The following is a 21,273-nucleotide window of genomic DNA, read 5'->3' on the forward strand; positions in this document are numbered from 1 at the left end:
TGAGGTTTGGTTTAAAGTTACTGAGCGAGTATTAGGTTTAGGGTTAAGGAAAAGTTACACTGGACTTGAATTGATCAGTGACTCCCAACCCTGGCTCTGGACTGCCCCCCTGCCCCGCAAATGTTAGCGCTTTCCTGCTCTAATACAGCCACTTCAACCCAGAAAAGGCTTGTTAATTAGCCGATTGTTTGGATAAGCTTTGCTGGGAACAGGAAAAACACTAAAATGTGTGAGGCGGGGGGGGGCTCCAGAATCAGTGCTGGGAACCACTGCAACATATATTTTGTGACCATCTATAGTGAACCATTCAAATAAAATATACAAATACATATTTTACAATATTAGCAATATTTTACTCAATATTCACAATATTTCAGTTTCTAACTATGACACCCTGAAGAGTAAACAAATACAAATTTCTGACCACTAGCCCCAGCTTTGCTGTGTTAGCATTAGTAACGTTCTTGACATGCTGCTTTTGTAATGTTCTGAGCAGATCTTCATAGGGACACACCAATATGGGAATTCTGGGGCAATGCAGACATCCTACATTTTTCCAAAAATATATCAGCCAATGCCAATACCAATGCCAACAGTTCACATTTTTAAATGTAGAAATTGTGACTAGATCTACCTGGATTAGCATTATGGAGAAAAATAATAATTATTTGCATATGATTATAAATAGAGTTAACTGATTAAATGCAACACAGTAGTCACCTAAATGTTCTACTCTTTAGAGTACGATACATATGTCCTCAAATATCAGCCTGAAATATGGTCAAATCTATGACAGATTCTCAAATAAAAATATTTCAGAGAATATCTGCTGATATTAACATGATTCCAATAACGTTGTGCATCACTACCACCACCAGCTTCTTCCACAGAACAGCTTTTACTTACTGTCTGCCAGTGAGTCTGCTGTCTCTCACTCATTCATTTTCTCTCTCACTCATTCACTATTTTTCACTTAGTCGCTCTCTCTCTCATTCATTCTCTCTCCCTCTCTCTCTCTCTCAGAAAACAGAAAATTGTTAAAATGGTTCCCCTAAACATACTCAGGCAGCCATTAATAAACCCTGGCGGCCCGCCCAAACAAAGCCTACGTGTGGGAAACACTAACACTGTTTCTGTTTTCATGTCTAACCCTGGAGGCGATGATGAGAACAGACGCAGAAACAACACCAACAGCAAGTTCTTCAACCTGTAATGCTGGTGTCTGTTAAAAAAAAGAGTTGAGTCATTTCTTGTACGTGTAAATACATATGCTTTTTGCATCGACCTCTCTGACACACTCAGTACAACACAATAAGTTCCACATAATACAGATAATAAGCAAACCTAAAATTAAAAGCAAAACAATAAGTATACATTAATAAATACACACATTTAAAGTGCACTGTGCAAACTAGACTGAGTAATTAGTTGTTCTGAACAAGAGGGACAGAAAATGTTTTTGATCCTGGTAGGCTGTGTATTAGGCCTAGTTAGTGTGGTACTGCTTGCCAGAACACCAGGGAGACAGCCTTTTTTTTTGGCCAGAGTGGCTGGAATCTGAAATCATGGATTGGGCCTCACTGTGACAGCAGCCTGCGTAAATCTAACTGTTCGAAGGAACATCCTACACATCCTACAATGTTTATTCTATGGCCACAGTGTTCTACAGGGCATGTGCTGTAGCTCTGCGATACACACAGTAAATCGACTAGTGAACACACTAGTTTGTTTAAATGCAACTGTTGAGAACCTATGCTGCTGTGAAAGTCTATGTGGATTCCGTCTCCATGCTTTTCTTATTGCGCTAGTGCTCATTAGACATTACTCCTTCTGGGTCTGCTGAAGTCCGCCATGGGTTCTTTAGTGATGTTGACATGTCCAGGACCAAAATACTAGATTCTCCACCATACCCCTGTTTGCAGATTGCTGTCATTGGTCAGTTCAGTAACAGTGGTATGATTTGCAAACTTGATCAAGTGATTTTTTCAGATCTGAAGCAAAAGCTTCAAAGAAGAAAGCTTTAAGTAATCTAATGGCCATTTTGACTGGAAATTAAATGAATCAAGTTTTTTTTTATTTTTGAGCAGTACTATATTTTTATGGCATATGTGTCAAATCACATTTTATGTCGCTATAATATCAGAATCATATTGGTATTGGTATGCTTCAAAAAATACTGGCATCAGACAGATGTTTAGATTTAAATGGTATTTCAAAACAAGTATTCATGGAGTACCTTCTATACACTAGAAGGGCAGAATGTTGAGGGGTCAGTGGGCTACTGGGCTACATCATCTGCATTTTCTTCTTAATTTTGCTGCATTTGTAACTCTCCATAAATAAGTGTTGTATTTCTCTGTAACACTAAGCCAGATAGATCTACTCTAAATTTTTACATTTATTAAATGTATCTGCATCGGCAGATAAGTATATGAAAAATATGGGATACTGGCCCACAATTCCTGGACCAGTGCATTCCTAGTAAATACAAGTAAACTGTATAGGAAAATGACAACATCTCTACATTTTTAAGCATTAGAACTTTATACATTTTAAATTTACTGATTCCTGATAAGAGAGGTTCTGTGTTAGATCCTAAGGGTGGGAAAAAAGTTCTCAGCTAATCTAGTAAGGATCAATCAGCAGAGAAAATTCCACTTATCATGCCTTCAAAGTTTGTGGTGGCCTGCAAGCCTTGCCACATGCACCCTGAGTCTCTTCCTTACTGTTTTCTAATATGTCCTTATAGCAAAGGACAGCAGCACACAGCATAATGATCTCCAAATCAGCCACACAGAGCCAGTCATGACGTGTCGGACAAGATCTTCTTCACAATGACAAAAACAAGACACGCTTTCACATCATATCAGAAGAGAAAATGGCAGGCAACTGCAGCCCAAACACTGCCAGTGTCAAGCATAATATAATTCACAGAGAACCTAGGACACCTGTTGGCACTGCTAGAAGCCAATGATATTTTATTACAATTGATCTTTTGTGCTCAGTCACTCTTAATCTGCTGGTATCATGATCGAAGGCAGCCTGCACAATCTCACCAGATTACGCAAAAAAGTAAACAGACTTGGGCAAATACATAAACTGACTTTTGCAGCTACATGTACAGTTATTCAAGCATATACTCTCACATTAGCAGGTACAGTATTACATATTTTCACTCCATGGAGTACGGCTCAGTAAAAATACACATCAGGTTGCAATTTGTCTCACAAACTATTATGACATCTTTTGAACAGTTCAAAAAGCTGGTTAAAGTTACCTGGTTATAGTCTTTTGAGAAATGTCAATAACAACAAAGACCTGACAAAAAGCCAAGTGGAGACTTGCAGGTTGTGACGTAGAACATGATAGCGCTGTCTCTAGAAGAAAGCGTGCATTCATCTGAGAAAAGGGGCTGCTGCACGAAACGTCTAGCATTTTTCTCTGATAAAAAAGCGAGTAAAAATGCAGCACAGAGCAAACTCCTACAAGAACTACATGAACACAATCCCAGCCACACCACCACATACTTTTACTTTGGAATGTACCACCATATACAGATGAACAGGGGTATCTCCCTGGACATGCATCTATGTATCTTATTTTTTGAAGCTGTGCATTTTTCCATGTGTCATCACGGCACAAAATGCAGAAATTTACATCACAGACTTTTTCTTAATAAATTAAAATGATCTTAGCCAAGATTTACCTAGAAGAGGCTTTAAAAACTAAAATGTGCTATATCCAGTAAAGATGGTCCGGCCCTTGTAAAGACTAAATGGATATTGGTAGTTTAATGTTCCACAGAGTCACGTAATATGACCACAGTGAAGACAAAATCTTATAATGAACATTCAACATGTTCACATTTAGTGATTTATGGGGCTTATTTTGTTATTGAACATGAAATCAAATCTTCACTTCAGCATCAAAAACGAAATTATACTTATAAATGTGTATCATGACACCCTTACTGGTCTCACATACCTCAAGCCTTCAACACTGAACCCCAGTGTAAAAGGTTAAATTGTACTATTATCCCATTAGCCCTTACTCCATTTAACTCCTAAACAGTAATCCCACTTCAACAGCAACGCTTAATCTTAATCTGCGCTCATTTCCATTAATTTCACCCCTAATTACAAACAGTTGGACAATCCTGCTTTAATGAAATATCTTGGAAGAAAATATAAGATTTTAATTTTGAATTTTACCCTGTATTGGGGAAATTCTAATATCTGTCCAATCTACTCTTATTCTTTTCCATTTTTTTCATCATTTTTTTCATTTTACCTACAATATCTTTCCACCCTTTTCCTCTAACTCTAAATTTTTACTTTAACGAACTCCTTTTCTGTGTCCATCTTCTTCCCTTTCTCTCTGCCCTGCCTTTCATTTCTTCATCCCCTCTCTTATCTTTCTCTTTGCACTCTTTCCATTACACACACACACACACACACACACACACACACACACCATGGCCACATGGGGATTTCCTCGGCCTTGTTCACAGACTGATATGATTTTAGAGGGATGGGTAAGGAAGTGAGAGGAGAGAAGATAGTGAAGAAGAAGAAGATGAAGGAGGGGAAAGGAACAGAGGGAATAGAGAAGAGAGGAGAAGAACAGAGGAAATGGAGAGGATTGTTCTACTATGTACAGTATTAATTACAGTATAAATATTGAAATTACTGCCAGTGGTAACCGATTGTACAACACAGATGTGGCTGATAATAATTAGACAGAGAAACACTGGAGATAGATCAGCAAAAATGGACTTAGAGGCTGAACCTCCCTCTAATGTGACAATGGCCAAAAGGGCTGGCAGACTAAAACTAACCAAACTGACCTCATATCAAATGTACTATGTTTGACACCGTCTTTTTACAAGATGAAATTACTTGGATTTGTATTGAATTAACTGTGTTAATAGTGCATCAATTTACCTTTCACAGTGACAGTTAGAACTAGACCCTCAGTCTGTTCCAGTGAACCCCATCTATGAAGTAAGCTGCAACACCTGTACACTTTTGGCTGAATTGCTCATAGACAGTAGTTTGCATGAACACACATAAGCCTTTTTCAAATACTGTTAAAATTATTTAAAAAAAAACAAAAAAACAAATGTGCTGTGTCCTGCTGTCTCCTCTAGAACAGCTCACCATCTCCATCAGCTCTCCAGAGGAATTTTCCTGATAGCTAAGACAATTAGAATATAAATTCATTTGTCATTACAGTGTATAAATGATATTCTGTTAATTTTCCATGAGTATAATAAAAATATACTGAAAATTTGACAATTAACATGGCCACGATCATATTTTAACTGACGATTAACTGTCATAAAAATGATTGTGATTAATGATTTAATTGTATTTTCTAGTTTATTGTATGCATGCAGTAAAGTGGCTAAATCTGATTATTTGCCATCTTTGTTTTCTATCTATATTGACTTAGTAGATAATTTAGTAGCTTAAACACTCTCACACAAATGACTACAGTTACATATAATCATGTGTAGACAAGTAAAGCTTACATTTTTTCTTGAAAATATAAGCAAAGTCTTATTCTGACAGCATACATGCTTAATACATTAGCATTGCCTACACAACTAAACAAACATTACTTACAATACCTCTAAACAAGTTATAAGTTTTTGGTTTACATGAGTTCCATGACATGTCTCAAAGAATGCATTTACTGCTTTCTTTAGTTTATATCTCTCATACATATCTCTAATCTCTCTCTCTCTTATTCACTTTCTCTCTCACAGCCACTTTCTCTCTCTTATGCTCATTCTGTCTCTCTCTCTTTCTTTCCCTCTGCCCACACCACACTCTGTACCTAAGAGAATACCTATTTCTTACTGTCTCACAGGAAAACAAAATACAGCTATCTTGAAATCTTTCCACTGTTACAGACACACACACACACACACACACACACACCGCAGTACCTCAGTTGGCCCCAACAAAACAGTGACTCACCATTCTGTAACCGTCAACACCGTTTCACACTTTACAAAGTCTTCTTTCATTCCTCTACCTTTCTACTCTCTCATTCACTCTCCTTCATCCCTGCATCCCTGTCCCTCATGGCCACATGGTGAGCAGTTATATCTCATTGTTTTGAAGTAAATGTGTCCTAAAGTCTGAAAATCAGTGTGTAACCTTAACAATTGTCACTACCAAAACACATAATTTCTGCAACTAAGGAAACTTTTTTCTGTTTTAATAAAATGTTCTGACTGTATGTGTGTCCAGCTGTTCAGATTCAGATTTTGATCTAAAGATCTAAAGATCTAAAACTGTCACTATCGATACAGTCACTACTGAAATATTTGGTAAAGATTCGGCACCATTGTTGTTCTATTGATAGTGACAAAATGAATGTTCAATCATTTGTTTTACTAAAATAAACATAATTAAGGTGTAGAGTCGTTCAAAGCAAAGGGTTTTTAGTCTAAAGTCCAAATGTGTTTCAAACTCTGACTTTGTACTAGCTTGGTACAATGATCCATACATCGTCACTGTCCAAAAAAGAATGATCTAAGCCTAGGTCAGCCCATTTTTTTTCTGTTTTTCCTACATAGTCAGAACATATTTGACCTGAAAATGTATGAAAACGCACAATAACACACACACACACACACTCTTCCTCTCCCTGTGGATGATGTCATTTTCTCCACTGCTTGCCCGTCTGTCCTTTGACATGGTTTCCTGTGCTGCTGAGAGAACATAAAGCTGTACGACTCAGCTTCACTTTCTTTGCACACACACACCTCTAACTAGACCCTGGAGCCACTAAACACAAACACACTCGCCTTTAACACTCCACCATCCCACCAGTCCCACTGTCGTCATGATAACAGGAGTCTGAACGAAGGTGCAGTGTGCGTCAGTGCAGGTGGCAACATGCAGCTCCACTGAACACTGTACACTTCAGTCATTCGCTTCAAAAAACAACACAGAAAACACACCTCAACATGTTAACGTTCAGGTGAGAGTAAAACTTGCCCCTTCTAATTACTCAACGCTTATACTGAAAACAGGTAGAACCACTTAAAACACACAGCCACTCATCTCTACAGCTATCTTTGTATCTGTGTGTTTGTGTGCGTATGTGAGTTAAAGCAATAGTACAGTAAAAAAATTACACAGCTATCCTTTTATCCTAAATGTAGCCCATCAGCCAAGATATGTTTGGTGTCAGAAGTCTGTTTACTGTTATCAGGGTAGGGATGCAAACAGAATATACAAGTATTTGGAGCATGTGTTCAGAATACATAGATTAAGTATCTGTACTCAGTCAAAACTTTTAGCAGAATACTTTTACAGTACTTACCTACTAAAATAAACATATATAGTGTCATTAAAAGAAACACTATCAATGCTTGTGTATTAACTATTTAAAATCAGCAGACAGCATGTGAAGATATACTCTAACGAAGAACTTAAAAAACAGCTGCTAAAGTTGCTGCTAAAGTCTGAGTAGACTGATAAATCAATGTTATGATCAGTTATTAATCTCAGTGTTACTGAGCTCTGCTTAAGCCTGAGTAGACTGATAAACCAATGTGGTGATCAGTTATTAATCTCAGTGTTACTGAGATTAATAACCTGAGCAGACTGATAAACCAATGTAATGATCAGTTATTAATCTCAGTGTTACTGAGCTCTGCTAAAGCCTGAGTAGACTGATAAACCAATGTGTTGAGCCAGTCATTAATGTCTGTGGTACTAAACTCTTTTGAGCATTGATCAAGCTGAACTGTCCTCAGTAGTGGACATGTTTATGAGTGATACGCTTAACATCAGTGTCATACTGGACTTGTGCATGCGTTTTGTGGCAAGTTACATTAACTGGAAATCACATACCTGCCCAGTTAATAGTCAAGTTTGGAAGATTTCGTTATTGCGACATGGCAAATTGTTTGCCTAGTTTCTGAGATGGGACTGAGATTTTGGGAGCAGCAGTGGACTGAAGCACGTGATGAGAGCCCAAATACTGTTGATAATTTTGTAATGAATAATTATTTTTTCACAAAACATTAACAAGAGAATCACATGAAGAAAACTGCCAACCAGTAACAGCGAGTGTGTGAATTAAATAAAAATTACAACAGCAGTTTCCCCCTTTGCACCTCATCAGTACATATTCTAAATGCATTCTGATTGTTACTTTTTATGTGTTGTAATGAAATATGTTGCTGAATACATTTAGTACAGTGCATTCAATATTCAGCCATCAGTACCTTTTAAAGTATTCTGCCCAACTCTGTATACAAAAGGATGGAAACTAGAGAACAAATTCAGGCTTCAAGATGGCTGCTGCTGTTTTTTAGCTATGCAATGTACTTTTGTCCATTTTATAGATAGATAACAGTATGTCAAGTTCACATAAGCAAGTCTATCTGAAATTAAATTTGTCTGTGAAATAAACATTACGTCATAGAAAACTAAAAAGAACTGTCTGATGTTGGATATCATAACATTTATAGCAACATGCTACTTTGCAATGTTGCTTCCCAGCTAGACTTTTAATTAAACACCATTCACGTAGTGATGAAAGAGGAGTAGTAATCAATAAAAAAATGACAGTGACAGTACTCATACTTTGAGCCAGCAGTGGCAGCTACTTTAGTGGGTTGTCTACTAAGAACTTATAAATACAAATAAATACAAGCACAATTTCATAATTAACATATTATCAGCACAATATAAACAAACATGCTTTCTGTATCTCCACCAGGTTAAACAAAAACATTTTTAATTTTTCTCTGATTCTGTTGTGTAAGTTATCACTCTCTCAGTCATCACAAGTCTACATTTTGACAAATAAGTATTTATTTTGACTTTCTGTTTGAAAACACCTGTTTATCTGATGGGATGAGCTAAATAATGATCTCCTCACAGTAATTTGCACTCCTATAAATGCACACTCACAAAACAACAGTGACGGCCTGTGGTTTTATTATGGGAGCCAAAGGTTCATTGTACAAATTTAGTAAACTGGCTTGCAGTTTTCTGCAGCAGCAGCACCCTTTGTAACAGAATCAGCAGTCTGAAGAGGTTTCACCATGTCACTAAAACATTTGGAGCTTGATTAGGCAAACATTTGCAAATCTAATAAAATTATTAAAACTTAAAAATGAAAGTTTCCGCAATACATGACAACAGTGGAAACCGTTTCAAGACTTACACATTTGTAAGTCTTGAAACCTTGTAGCTCCAGCACAACTTTAAAGAGCCAGACTTTGGACACCTGGCATGTTTTGGCTGATACACTACATTTGTGGTAAGGGGTAAACTGTGTAAATCAAATTTTTCACCTAACTATACTTTTAAGGCAGCATGGGTACCAGATCCACAGAGGTGAAGTGTCTACAGGCATCTGTCCCAAATGTGAGCCACAGTCTTGTGTGACTACGCACTGTTTCATGGCACCAACAACAGCATAAACTGAATAGAGAAAAGTCACTGTGCTCCACATGAGACATTTTCAGCAGTGCACTGCTGTACCAGCAATTTGTTAAGAAACTGTATGTTTGTTCTCTCTGCTACACACTGTAATGCTAGCTTTACCTACCGCATGGCTCGTCTACTTATTTTGCTGTAAGTATGCAAGTCACCATGAATCTACACCAGAAGGAGCTCTTGAATGCACTAAAAATACAGCACAATTTTTTAAATAGAAAATGCTAATGTGCTAATTATTTTTAGATATCGCCCAGGCCTATGGCACACACTATCATGTCAGTGTCACTGTTGTGTTGAGTATGGTTCACCACCCAAATAATAAAATGTGGACAACAGTGATCCTGTAGTCACAAAATGACCAATGACAAATGAGGTAGAGAGTGGCTGACAAATTACTACAGATGGACAACAGCCTGTAATTGGACACCTATATAGTGACCTATAAAGTGGTGGAGCTCATAAAGTGGCCAGTGAATGGAAGTCCATGGCAAGTGTTTCTAATAAAGTGGATGATGAGTGTACACAGTGAGTGAATGATGCAACACACTGCCTTCAGCTGCTCAGTGGAAGTGCTGTTGCTTGCTCTGGCCCTCCTAATAAGCATCTTGATTATTTCCCACAGAATGTCGTGTCAGCTGCAGTGCACTATGGACTGGTTTCTTTTTGGACAGAGTTCAGTCAAAATGCACTTGCCAATTGTCAAATGCTTGCTCATCAAAAAAAATGAACTATCCTACAGCACCTGATTGACCAACTGCGCTCGTTTCTTTATTATGGAGTAGAGCTTATTATACTTATATGGGTGTGAGATAAAAACATTAAACCTGCTAGATCCCTTTAACCCTAATAGGTATACACCTTGAAAAGTGTTGGGGAAGTTACTCAAAAAAGTCTATTACAAAAATTTTATTACTTCTCTCAAACTGTAATAGGATTACTTTACTGATTACTTCCTGAAAAAGTAATTTTACTACTTACCGCTTCTACGTTACTAAAACCAGTAAAACCAACTTGAACGTATGGGAAAATTAATTTCAGTAATTTATTCAGAAAGAAACAGCCAATCACTGTAATGATCTCTGAAAAGGAAGATTCCTGGAACAGTCTGGCCTGCTTAACTGATGATGGGGCTCTCTCTTCTTCAGCTTGGGATTTTTGTCCATTAGAGTTACATTAGCATGATGAGATGCTCTGACAGATTGCTTGCCAAGTTTACAATGATAGAAAGTTGTATTCAATGCTCACTCTGTGCTGGTTGCATTCACAGTCAAATCACACGGTAAACTGACACAGGTAGCATGCGCAGGCACATACAAGGACCGGCATGGATAATCTATATAGAGGAAATTTATGTTGTAATTGCATTGCATGTAATTAATATTGTTTTAGAGAAATATGAGAAATATTAGAGAAATATGAGCAACACAAGTAATACAATTCTTATTAAGTCAGTAACTGTAATGTGGTTACTAGAATTAAACTATAAAAGCATTACACTACTTTGTTACAGTGAAAAAATGCACTTTCGTACTTTGTACCATGTTACCCCCAACACTGGCTTGGAAACATCTCTTTTTGCATTTTGATTAATTATTTCTCACTCATAACTCACTGAAACAAGCAGAGAAATGGTATCAGAAGTGCACATTCTACTTTTAATCAATACTACATTTGTGCTGGAAAGCTGACATGCATGAGTAGGAACTACTCTAGTAGCAGATTTTGATCAGTTAAAGAAAGTTTCTGAAGGCATTGTCAACAAAAAGAGACACTGTTAGAGAGACACTGTAGAAATGGATAATAATGTGTTTTCAGCATTTGCATATGCGGTACAGAGATCTGGAGGCAAAGCCTCAGATTTGGGTTTTTGTTTCTGTCGGTTTTAAAGTTCAAGCGTTCCACTGAATCTGATGATGCTGCGAGATGCGGTTGTTATCGTGAGATGCGTATAACCACCTTCAAAAGTATGAGTGTGCACTGTTTACTGAAACCTCACCACACACATCCCTGTGGGACATGCTGGATCTTAAAGAATAAATATTTCCATCACTGTAGCCTGTTGATTGTGTTTCCAAACGCTAAGGGCTTCCTCTGGAATTCACGAGTCAGCGTCCTGGAAGAGCACAACTCAGCTAAAGAGAGAGACGCTCCAGTGACAAAGCAAACCACTCCATTATTCATATCTATCCCCCCAGTCACCTGAGAGAGAGAGAGAGAGAGAAAGAGAGTCAGAGAGAGAGAGGGAGAGACACGAGGAGAAGAGAAGAGAGGAGAAGAGAAGAGAAGAGAAGAGAAGAGAAGAGAAGAGAAGAGAAGAGAAGAGAAGAGAATGAAAAGTAACAAGTGACAGAGGAAGAAATTGAAGGTGAAAATTTCTGCAGCACTGAATGAACAGCCACTAAATCTAATGGTCTGATTTGGTCACTGTATCTCTCTCTCTCTCTTTCGCGCTCTTTCTATTTCTCTCTCTCTCATTCACTTACAGAGAGAGTGAGAAAGAAAAAGTAAGAGAGGTGAATAATTCAGTCTCTAAGGCACTCATTCCACACTGCAGGGGACATTACTTATTCACATGTTCCACCATGTGTGTGTGCGCGTGTGTGTGTGTGCGTGTGTGTGTGTGTGTGTGTGTGTGTGTGTGTGTATAAGAGAGAATAGAGTGGAAAACCAGGAAAGGTAAAAGGAAAATAAAAGTGGGAGTGAGAAAGAGAGAGAGAGAAGTGAGAGTAAGGGGGAAAGAACAAGAGAGAGAGAGAGAGAGAGAGAGAGAGAGAGAGAGAGAGAGACAGAGAGAGAGAGGGCAAGAGAGGAAAGAGAAGAGAGAGAAGTGAGAGAGAGGGAGAAGAGAGAGAGGGAGGGAGGACAAGAAGGGAAAGACTCCTTCGAGGGCTGAGACAGTAAACACACTCTGTCTGAGTAGACACATAAGTGAAATGGCAAAAGGAATGAGGGATGAAAATAAAAGAGAGTGAGCACGCTGAGAATCATGGGTAAATGAGCATGTCGCTTCCTGATGCTCTGTGACCTAGATTAGAGTAATCTCTCTCTCTCTCTCTCTCTGTCTGTGTGTGTGTTTCTGTCTCTCTCCTTCTTTCTTCTCTTTCTCTCTCCCCTCTGTGATATTGTCTCTCTTTCTCTCTCTCTGTCTTCTCTCTCCTTTCCTCACTCGCTCTCACTGTTTCTCTTTCTTTCTTCCTGTTTCTTCCTTTCTCTCTCTGTCCACTTTACCTCCCTCTCCTTAACATTGCTTCTCTCTTTCTTTCTTTCTTCCTTTCTATCTTTTTCTCCCCCCTCTCTCTCCACTGTATAAACCTTCTTGTCCTCCCACAAACTCAGTGAAGAAAACCAAACCACAGAGGATCTCCCTACACACAAAAACACTCAACAACACTAACCCTCCCAGCCTCTCCAGTTACAAATCTCACACACACACACACACACACACGCATGCGCTCTTACAAACACAGCTCATTTGATAAGCTTAAGTGCATAAAAGCGGCGGGCGTGTACCCTGAATTCCAGCAGAGATCCTGACAGCTCGGCCCTCACACTCTCAATGGAGCTTATTGTGTGTGTGTGTGTGTGTGTGTGTGTGTGTGTGTGTGTTCTCACTCACTCTCTCACACACACACATACACCCTGAATGTGCTGATTGTGCAGTCTCTATGGGAACCCCCTCTTCGGGACAGGACAGAATGACAGTAAGTCCTAATAAAGGGCCAAGAGGACTCTGGGAAGTGTAGTAGCAGCTGGTTAATACTCTCTCAGGCTCTCAGTAAGGTCCCTTCATTAGACTCAGTGTTAATTATCACTTCTATATTTAACCAGTGAGTGCCATATGATTGTGAGGTCATGGTCCTCTGGCATTTTATCCAAGAGCGCAGCTGCTAATAGCAACTACCTTTGTCCCTGCACACTGTCACCCCCTCACTTCTCTGAAGTACTCTGTTTATATCTGACACAATCAATACCCCGTTTAACATATAATCACCGTTAACACTATTAACACTATTAACAGTATTAACAGTATTAACACTATTAACACAGTCATTTTTCGACCATTTAAAAACTGCAACTGCCCCTTTTTCTGTGTAAACTAGTGCTGAGCGATACTGAGAAAATTCATTCATGGTATTTTCTGATAGCACACTATCAGGTGACATTAAACTATGCATTAACAAAAGTAAATGAGCCCATACATCCTGAATGCTGTAACTCTATGCTAAAAGAATGTATAGATTGGACTGTTTTGTGCTCTTTCCTTTAGTTATAATGACATTAAGGGCAGTCATACACAGAGCGATGTGAATGTAAACATTAAAAAGACGGAAACCGCATTTCCATAAACTTACTATGTATTTAGTTTTTACGTATTTTAAACTTGTTTTAAAACAATTCAAAGCAGCCAGTAAAACTGCAGTTTTATTATTTTTATTACAATTATTAGTCAATCACTAATAATAATAAAACTGAAAAGCAACATCACAGTAGATGATATGTCAGCAGTGCTAGTGTAAACATTTCATGACGAATGGCCCGAGTCAAATGAGTCTAAATTGCTATACTCTTAGAAAAAAACTGTACCTTTCAGGGTACAAAACACTATCACTGGGGTGGTTCCCTCAAAAGGCAGACCTTCAGTACCTTCAGTTAGGGAACATTACTGTAACATTACCATATGCCATTGCAGTTATATTCTTTACAGTGCATTGACTCCGTACATCGTGTCTTGACTCCAGGCTTTTTATTTTAATTTTCAACTTCAAAAAGTAATGAAAAGGTATAATTGTGTCCCTTCCCCTGTAAAAGTGAACGAAGCACACTTTAAAAATCATTTAAAGTACACAATTGGACCTAAAGGACCATATTGTACCTTTGAAGGTACATTTACGTTGTTTGTACCTTGGGGGACTAAAATTTATCTGGACAGTACCCTTTATTCTGACCATGTATATTTATGGACTTTAAGGTTAAGACAGAACTCTTTTTTCTTCTCCTATAACATTACCATTTTGGAGATATAGAACACTTAAGGTTGCCACTGTGTGAATATCACAGTGTGCTTTTACTTTACTGATATTGCTGATGTATGGAAACCTTCCTGTTTGGGTCACTAATGCCACAACTTAGGCCCCAATCACCAGCACAGTAGCATCTCCAGAGCTCACTCAATGATCTCTACATTTGAACTGCTAACATGTTCATTACTATCCAACCTCAAGCAGACTTCTGTTAATTAGCCATTTGTCTGTGATGTTAACCCTTAAAACCGCTACAGTTTCTGCTGCCAGTTAAAAGCGTGTTGTAATGTTTTATTAATGATTGTCAACTCTTAGGTCACTGAAACGAGTAGAACAACTCAGACAAAAAGGCAGTTTCTAAACTTTCAACCAATGTCATATTTGCTAAGTAGAAGAAGAAATAACGTACTATGATCTGAATCTGTTTATGAATAACTTTTGTGCAGTCAGTTGCACAGTTATTGCATGCAGACTTGTTTGTGAACAATAAAATATTTTGTTTTTTCCAGGCTTTTGTAATTTTTGACATCAAAACAAATAAAACTTTTGAATGCAAACTCAAACCTGTCAATATTTATGAATGTAGATCAATTGTAAATGTAATTCATTATGTAGCATACTATTACAGGGGCATATTTAAACAGTCAACGTAACTACATAACTGCATCCAAATAGTACAGCAAAACAACAGAAATAAATCCAGACTTCTAACATGCTGGGTCTGTATTCACTGTCTTTACTACTACAGGGACTGCTGTAAGTTTTACACATTCTACCTCCTTATGTGAGTGCTGAAGTCTGAATGAACATGTTGATGCTTGTGTGATCTCAGTTTAACACTGATGAGCTGAATAAACAGCAGCTGTCAGGTGGGCCACCATTGACATGGGAGAGGACCCTGACTATCCCCAGAGATAGGTCTGTACCCAGTGACGGTTAACCAAGTTACCGTGGTAACAGCCCCCAGTGATGGTAAAACTCACTTAATGCTGGTTAAAAAAAAGGTCAGTCATTTATGGATCTATTTCATTTCCTATTCCCAATCAGAAACACAAGTGAACTTTTAAACATGCTGGGGGATGTGACATCCTACATTAACACCACATTCATTGTACCTAACATAGATGAGACTGTTGCTGAAGCACAGCTGTTGAGCTGCACTGGTTTAATGAGTTGATAGATTATTGATTGTTGATAGATTAGACAAGCTCTACAGAATGTTGGCAAAAGTCCCATTCAACCTAATGAGGAGCTGCAGCACACAATACGTAAACCACTCATATCAGACTGCTAAAATGCTTCTTTAAAGTCTCTAAATAGTACTGTGTTCCGAGAATGCATCTGTGTGTGGAGCATGGATAGATCAATTGAAATTGCCAGATAAACAGTTGTAGGGACGATTTACCGGACATGGATTAAGCCTCGTCTTGAACTAAACCGCAGTTTCAATGTTGAATCACCACTGGAAGTTCTTTTTAGCCTAGGCTTAGGCTTAATCTGGGTCTGGGAAACCAGCCCATAGAATTTAAACTGCCAAATAATACAGTTACAGAATTTAAACTGCCAGTTAAGACATTTAAAGAGCAAGCCCACTACAGCCCTTCTTCAGAACAACACAGTGGCCATGGATATTTTCTCATTTCTCATTCAGTTAGCTGCCATCAGTGTCAACAAGAGGGGTTTAGAACTGCCTACCTAAACACACACACACACACACACACACACACACACACACAACACACAAACACACAAACACACACAGACTTGGAGGACAAGCACCCATCGAAAGAAATCAAAGACACACATAAATGGATTATATATTTGAATGTGGAGGTGAGAGATGGCAGCGTTCTAAAGACTGCAGGCGTCTGTTTGAGGGCCATAAATATCACAACTGTAGGAGGAGAAGGGGACAGTGCCAGGACTGCATTCTGAACTCAGCAAAAAAACACACTACTGCTGACATATGGCCATTGTGGCTAGCTTTGTACACACACCTATACTGTCCACTAGGAGATAACACACACACATATATGTGGGTGGTAGAGACAATATGAGAGCACCCTGGAGTAAAAGAGGCTTTAATGTTGTATAATATCCAACAACAGGCCATTCCCACTTCCTCAATACAACTCACATTACTGTCATGTAACGGTTGGAAGACCACTGCAAATAATTCATAATCCACACTCCAAATTATTATCTAATCAGCTGCTGGGGATGTATCATCATTGGCTGAGTATGATGCTCAGCTTTCACCCAACTGTTCTAAGGAACAAGCGCTATGATGATGTGGTGGTGGTGTGGTACAGAGAAAAACAGGCATGCCTCTTATTCCCAGCTCCAGCACAAAATTCATGCAAACATAAACACACACACATGCAACCCCAGACGCGTTTGAGTCAGACAACTGAGGAGAGTTATATAATACGAACACATGAACGCACACAGGCGTGCATACTCAGATCAAATGTGGTTAATCAGAACACATAAAAATGAGCACACTCTTGCTTTGGCACAGAATAGCCTTCAGTCCATGCACACGAGCACTCAATTTGTTTGCTCATGAAATTATGATGGCCTTTAATTACTGGTTTTACAAACATTCATCCTGAATATAACAGTCTAACAAACTGAGAGCAGGCAATGTCCATGTGCTTCACACGGAAACCCTTTAGGGTGACAAAAGCTTATGTGACAATCTTCAACCACACAACTGGTATTTAAAGAGACACAAAAACCAATGCATTTAAATATATTGGCCTGTTCAGCCCACACCAGTTTTGCTCTGCTCATTTACGTTAAAGTGGGCAATATGACAATATTAGATCGCTATCATGATAAATTATGCTACAATATGCTTTTCAGAGTACAATGTGGAGAATGTCAATACTTAAAATCATGAAGATGTAAACAAAGTCATTCAGAGCGGTTTGATATGAAATGCTCTGTTCAAGGGAAACCTACTGAGGCAGAACTGATCACAGCGGTGGTGATAGGAACCAGATGTCCGAAGCTTTAAATGCCACTAAAAGCTACTTCACAGAAGGCTTTAACAGGAAAATAATGCTTGAAACATTTTGAGAGGTAGTTTAGTAGTTTTGAGAAAATGTTTTTTATTTAACAAATCCATTCATGGTGGAGAGGTACATGCAGGCAAAAGAGAACCTAAAGACAACTTCTTTTTTTCAGATCCACTATTTTACCATTATAAACATCACACATAAAAACCCAGGAGACATGTGTAGGTTCACTGTTGTATGGAAAAGTAAATAAAATGGGTACATTTGCATTGTATACATTGTGACTCCTGGTTCCTATCACCAACACTGTAAAGAAAATCTGAACCAGTAAATTTCTCTACAGTGAACCAATTCACATCAAACCACCACAAACCGCCTGTGAGAAGCACAGAGGTTTATAGGTAAACGTAGCTTGAAGATGCTTGCAGAGGCCATAATGTGCACACCTCCAAAATCTCAACTACACATTACTGGACAGCTAAGGCAAACGCTGACCGGTAGCGCTGGGGCAGGATGAAACCCAAACAGTACAAAACCCGCGCAAAACCAAATGAAGAAATTTGAAGACCGATTGGCAGAAGAGGTGCAACACTAAAAACGTTTATCTGACCCATCTTTATGTGCAAGTTATGTGCAAGCATGTTGGCAGACACCTATACCAGCGGTGTCCAATCTGATCCGCAAAGGGCCAGTGCGGCCGCAGGTTTTTATTGCTACAAAACAGGAGCACACATGCTCAGGTGTTTAAAGACTGAGACTAACTGATTAAACGAGTGAAATCAGATGTGCTCTTCTTGTCTGGAACAACAAACTGGCACCCACACTGGCCCTTTGTGGATAAGATTGGACACCCCTGACCTATACAAACACGACACTCACACAATTTCGCAGATACGCAGGCGCAGAACTAGAATTCAGCCATTATAAGGAGTGTTTCAACCTGCTTTTGAATGAGGGGCAACACGGGAGAACACACAGAGAGCCAATCAGAACAGAGGTCATTTACATACATCAGTCTTAAAGGCACAGTAACAGAAGCGGTCAGTTTTTTATTCTAAGAAATGAAGAGAGGTTGGAAATGATCATGAAATAACTCATAGCTGAAACTGTCATAAAAACACACAAAATTCGTAAGCTGACCTTATAGCAAAAAATATATAGACATGAATATATATGAAATACGGAAAATGCAGGCTATGAGCCCTTTAACGGGCAGCCCAGGTCTAAATTTCAGGGGACAGCGGCTTTTCCAGCTGATATACGTGTGTGCGTGTGTGAGTGCAGTATCCACTGGGGAGAAACACCAGCCCCCCATGCTGCTGGTCGGCTTACTGATGAAGAGGACAATCATCCTCTAAATCCATCTGTCAATGCGCCTCGCGGTTTAAGGTGATGGCTACGTCATCGTGCTCTTATAAACGTTTAGCATTAAAACAGACTAATGAAAAACAAACAACAACTGATATAAAGCCACATTTAGAGAAACTTTACATATAGCCTGTGTTGTGACACAATAAATAAATAAATAAATAAATGTCTCATCCACACAGCCTATAGGCCTATAACGTTATCTTATACACTGCACGCGTCGACTGCACGTTCGTTAACCCGAGTGTCGTGTTAAAACACTGAGCTCTGCTGTGGCCCGTGAGTGAACAGAGGGGGATGACACGAGAAAACATGAGGTAAATATGACACACAAAACAAATAATTCTCGACGAAAAGGAGGTCAGTGTGTTTCGGCCCTCACAGCAGCGTTAGCGTTAGCACTGTAGCATCTCTACCTCTCTCTCTCTCTCTCATGAGCGACTCAACATAACATTGAGCTGTTCCGTTAAACGAGCTCTAACACACCTTACCACTCTCTCACACACACGCACACTACCTGCCCCTGTCCTCCACTCGCCTCTGGCCCTCGGGTTAATGTTGTGAGCTTACCCTCGGACAGCTCCAGGTCTAGCTCGGCGAGCTGCTCCCGGACCTCCGCGGGCAGAGCGGACACCTCCACAGTTCGCTCCGCCATGCCTGAGCGGAGAGGCGGCTAAAGCACTGCGCAGAGCGGTTCCCCACGAACTACAGCAGCTCCCCCGCTTCCAGCGAGCATAGACAGCGGCTGTTACACGGCAGGACGAGCTCCATCAGTGAAGCGCTCCATCTCCGCCATACCGAGAGAGACGGAGATCCAGACCGATGGAGAGAGTCACGTGACCCGCAGCCCGGAGGAGCGCTGCTGAGGATCATCAGGAGCGTTTCTGCTCCCTCTGCTGTCACGGGCTTCTTTCAGCATTCAGAGTCTGAGATGTACCACCACATGAACCTCTTTACAAACCTGATTCCTTTAATAGAAACCTTTATACACCCTTCACGTTGTGTAAGGTTTATAAACCCCTTCACAAGTCCATTTTAAAACCCTTATTAAGAATCTTTATGAGGCATTTTAAGGACCCTCTATAAATTGCTTGACGTACGTTTATGACCCTCATTATAAACCCCGATACGGATCTTTGTGAATATTTAGGTACCATGCATTACCTCCTTATGAATCCCTTCATAAAGTTTTCTAGGAACTTTTATGAATCCCCTTTATGAACCGCTACGAACAGTTTATTAATTATTTATGATTATATCATTTATGGAACTTTGATAAGGCCTTTGGGAACTGTAATGTATACAGTCAAGAATGAAAACTTATGAATCTTTAAGAACCCCTTTATAACCCTTGAAACATTTTATGAAATTTTCAGGAGTTGGTTATGAACCCTTTATAAAGCCAAGAGCAGTGCTAGTGTGTTGTTCAGGGCATACATAAACACATGGCGTAGGCTGAGAATGGAAGCATATCACAGGCAAACTACGAGTGAAAATCTATTATGTAAAACAGGCAGTGAACTGCAGAATTACATTTAAATTTCCCACTCATACATGCAAATTGGGGCCTTAAAATAAAATGAAAATTCAGTAAAGCAATTTGCATTGTGATTTCATAAAAAAGTATTATATCATTTAAACAGAGATTGGCATACTTTATTATTAATGATATTAAAATTCAATACACAGAAAAAAGCAAGCTGTAAGGTCTTGCCTGACACGTCCATCAGACTAAATTCAAATTGGTAAGAAACTACACAGGCTACAAAGTGAGAAGGTTACAATTCATGTTATTGTTCTAATTATATGTAGGTTATCTTGATTTACTGACTTACTGTTTCTAATATGTCAGTTTTTTGGATTCCACTGTAAGAGTGTGTATGTGTGTATTTACTTTTACACAAAGCTTTCATAAATGTAACACCAACTTAAAATCACAGTCCCAACTGCTGGTGTTAAATAACTAATGGTAAACATTGGAGTAGACTGTGAAGAGCCCCTTTTTGGGATAAAAGCAGTCCTTTGTGTAGCAATAGATGTGCACCCTAAAGCTAAGACATAGGTTCAACATTTAGCTGTGCAATGACAGGAGTCAGGGGTCTCAAGAAACACAAATATCTGATGACCTGCCAGACATGCATGACCGCATGGCAATCAAGCACTTACCATCCACTTCAGAATGTGTTTGACTGTGCTTTGTGTTCAGTTGTTTGATATCTGACAGATTCCCAGACTTCTGGGAACACTGGGCCACACAGTTTTCACAAAGATTCTGACATTCACCAATGTTTTCTTATTTGGGATTTGTTCTTAGGTAAGAACAGAATCTACACACATGCTCAAGAGCACAAAGGTGCGAACAGTTCCGTGGTTTAAGAACACGTC

General features: G+C 39.1%; 1 protein-coding gene across 2 annotated transcripts in view; it reads right to left on the reverse strand.

The window, feature by feature from the left end:
• dip2bb (disco-interacting protein 2 homolog Bb) overlaps positions 1-19,715 on the reverse strand; it is a 53,628-nt gene extending 33,913 nt beyond the window's left edge. For both annotated transcript variants that reach the window (XM_036570806.1, XM_036570805.1), the window contains exon 1: positions 19,459-19,715. In XM_036570806.1, coding sequence (XP_036426699.1) covers positions 19,459-19,543 — 85 coding nt within the window. In that variant the 5' untranslated portion in view covers positions 19,544-19,715. The remainder of the gene's footprint in view (positions 1-19,458) is intronic.
• Positions 19,716-21,273: the final 1,558 nt, after the last annotated feature.

This window comes from Colossoma macropomum, unplaced genomic scaffold, assembly GCF_904425465.1.
Source record: "Colossoma macropomum unplaced genomic scaffold, Colossoma_macropomum, whole genome shotgun sequence".
Lineage (NCBI taxonomy): Eukaryota > Metazoa > Chordata > Actinopteri > Characiformes > Serrasalmidae > Colossoma > Colossoma macropomum.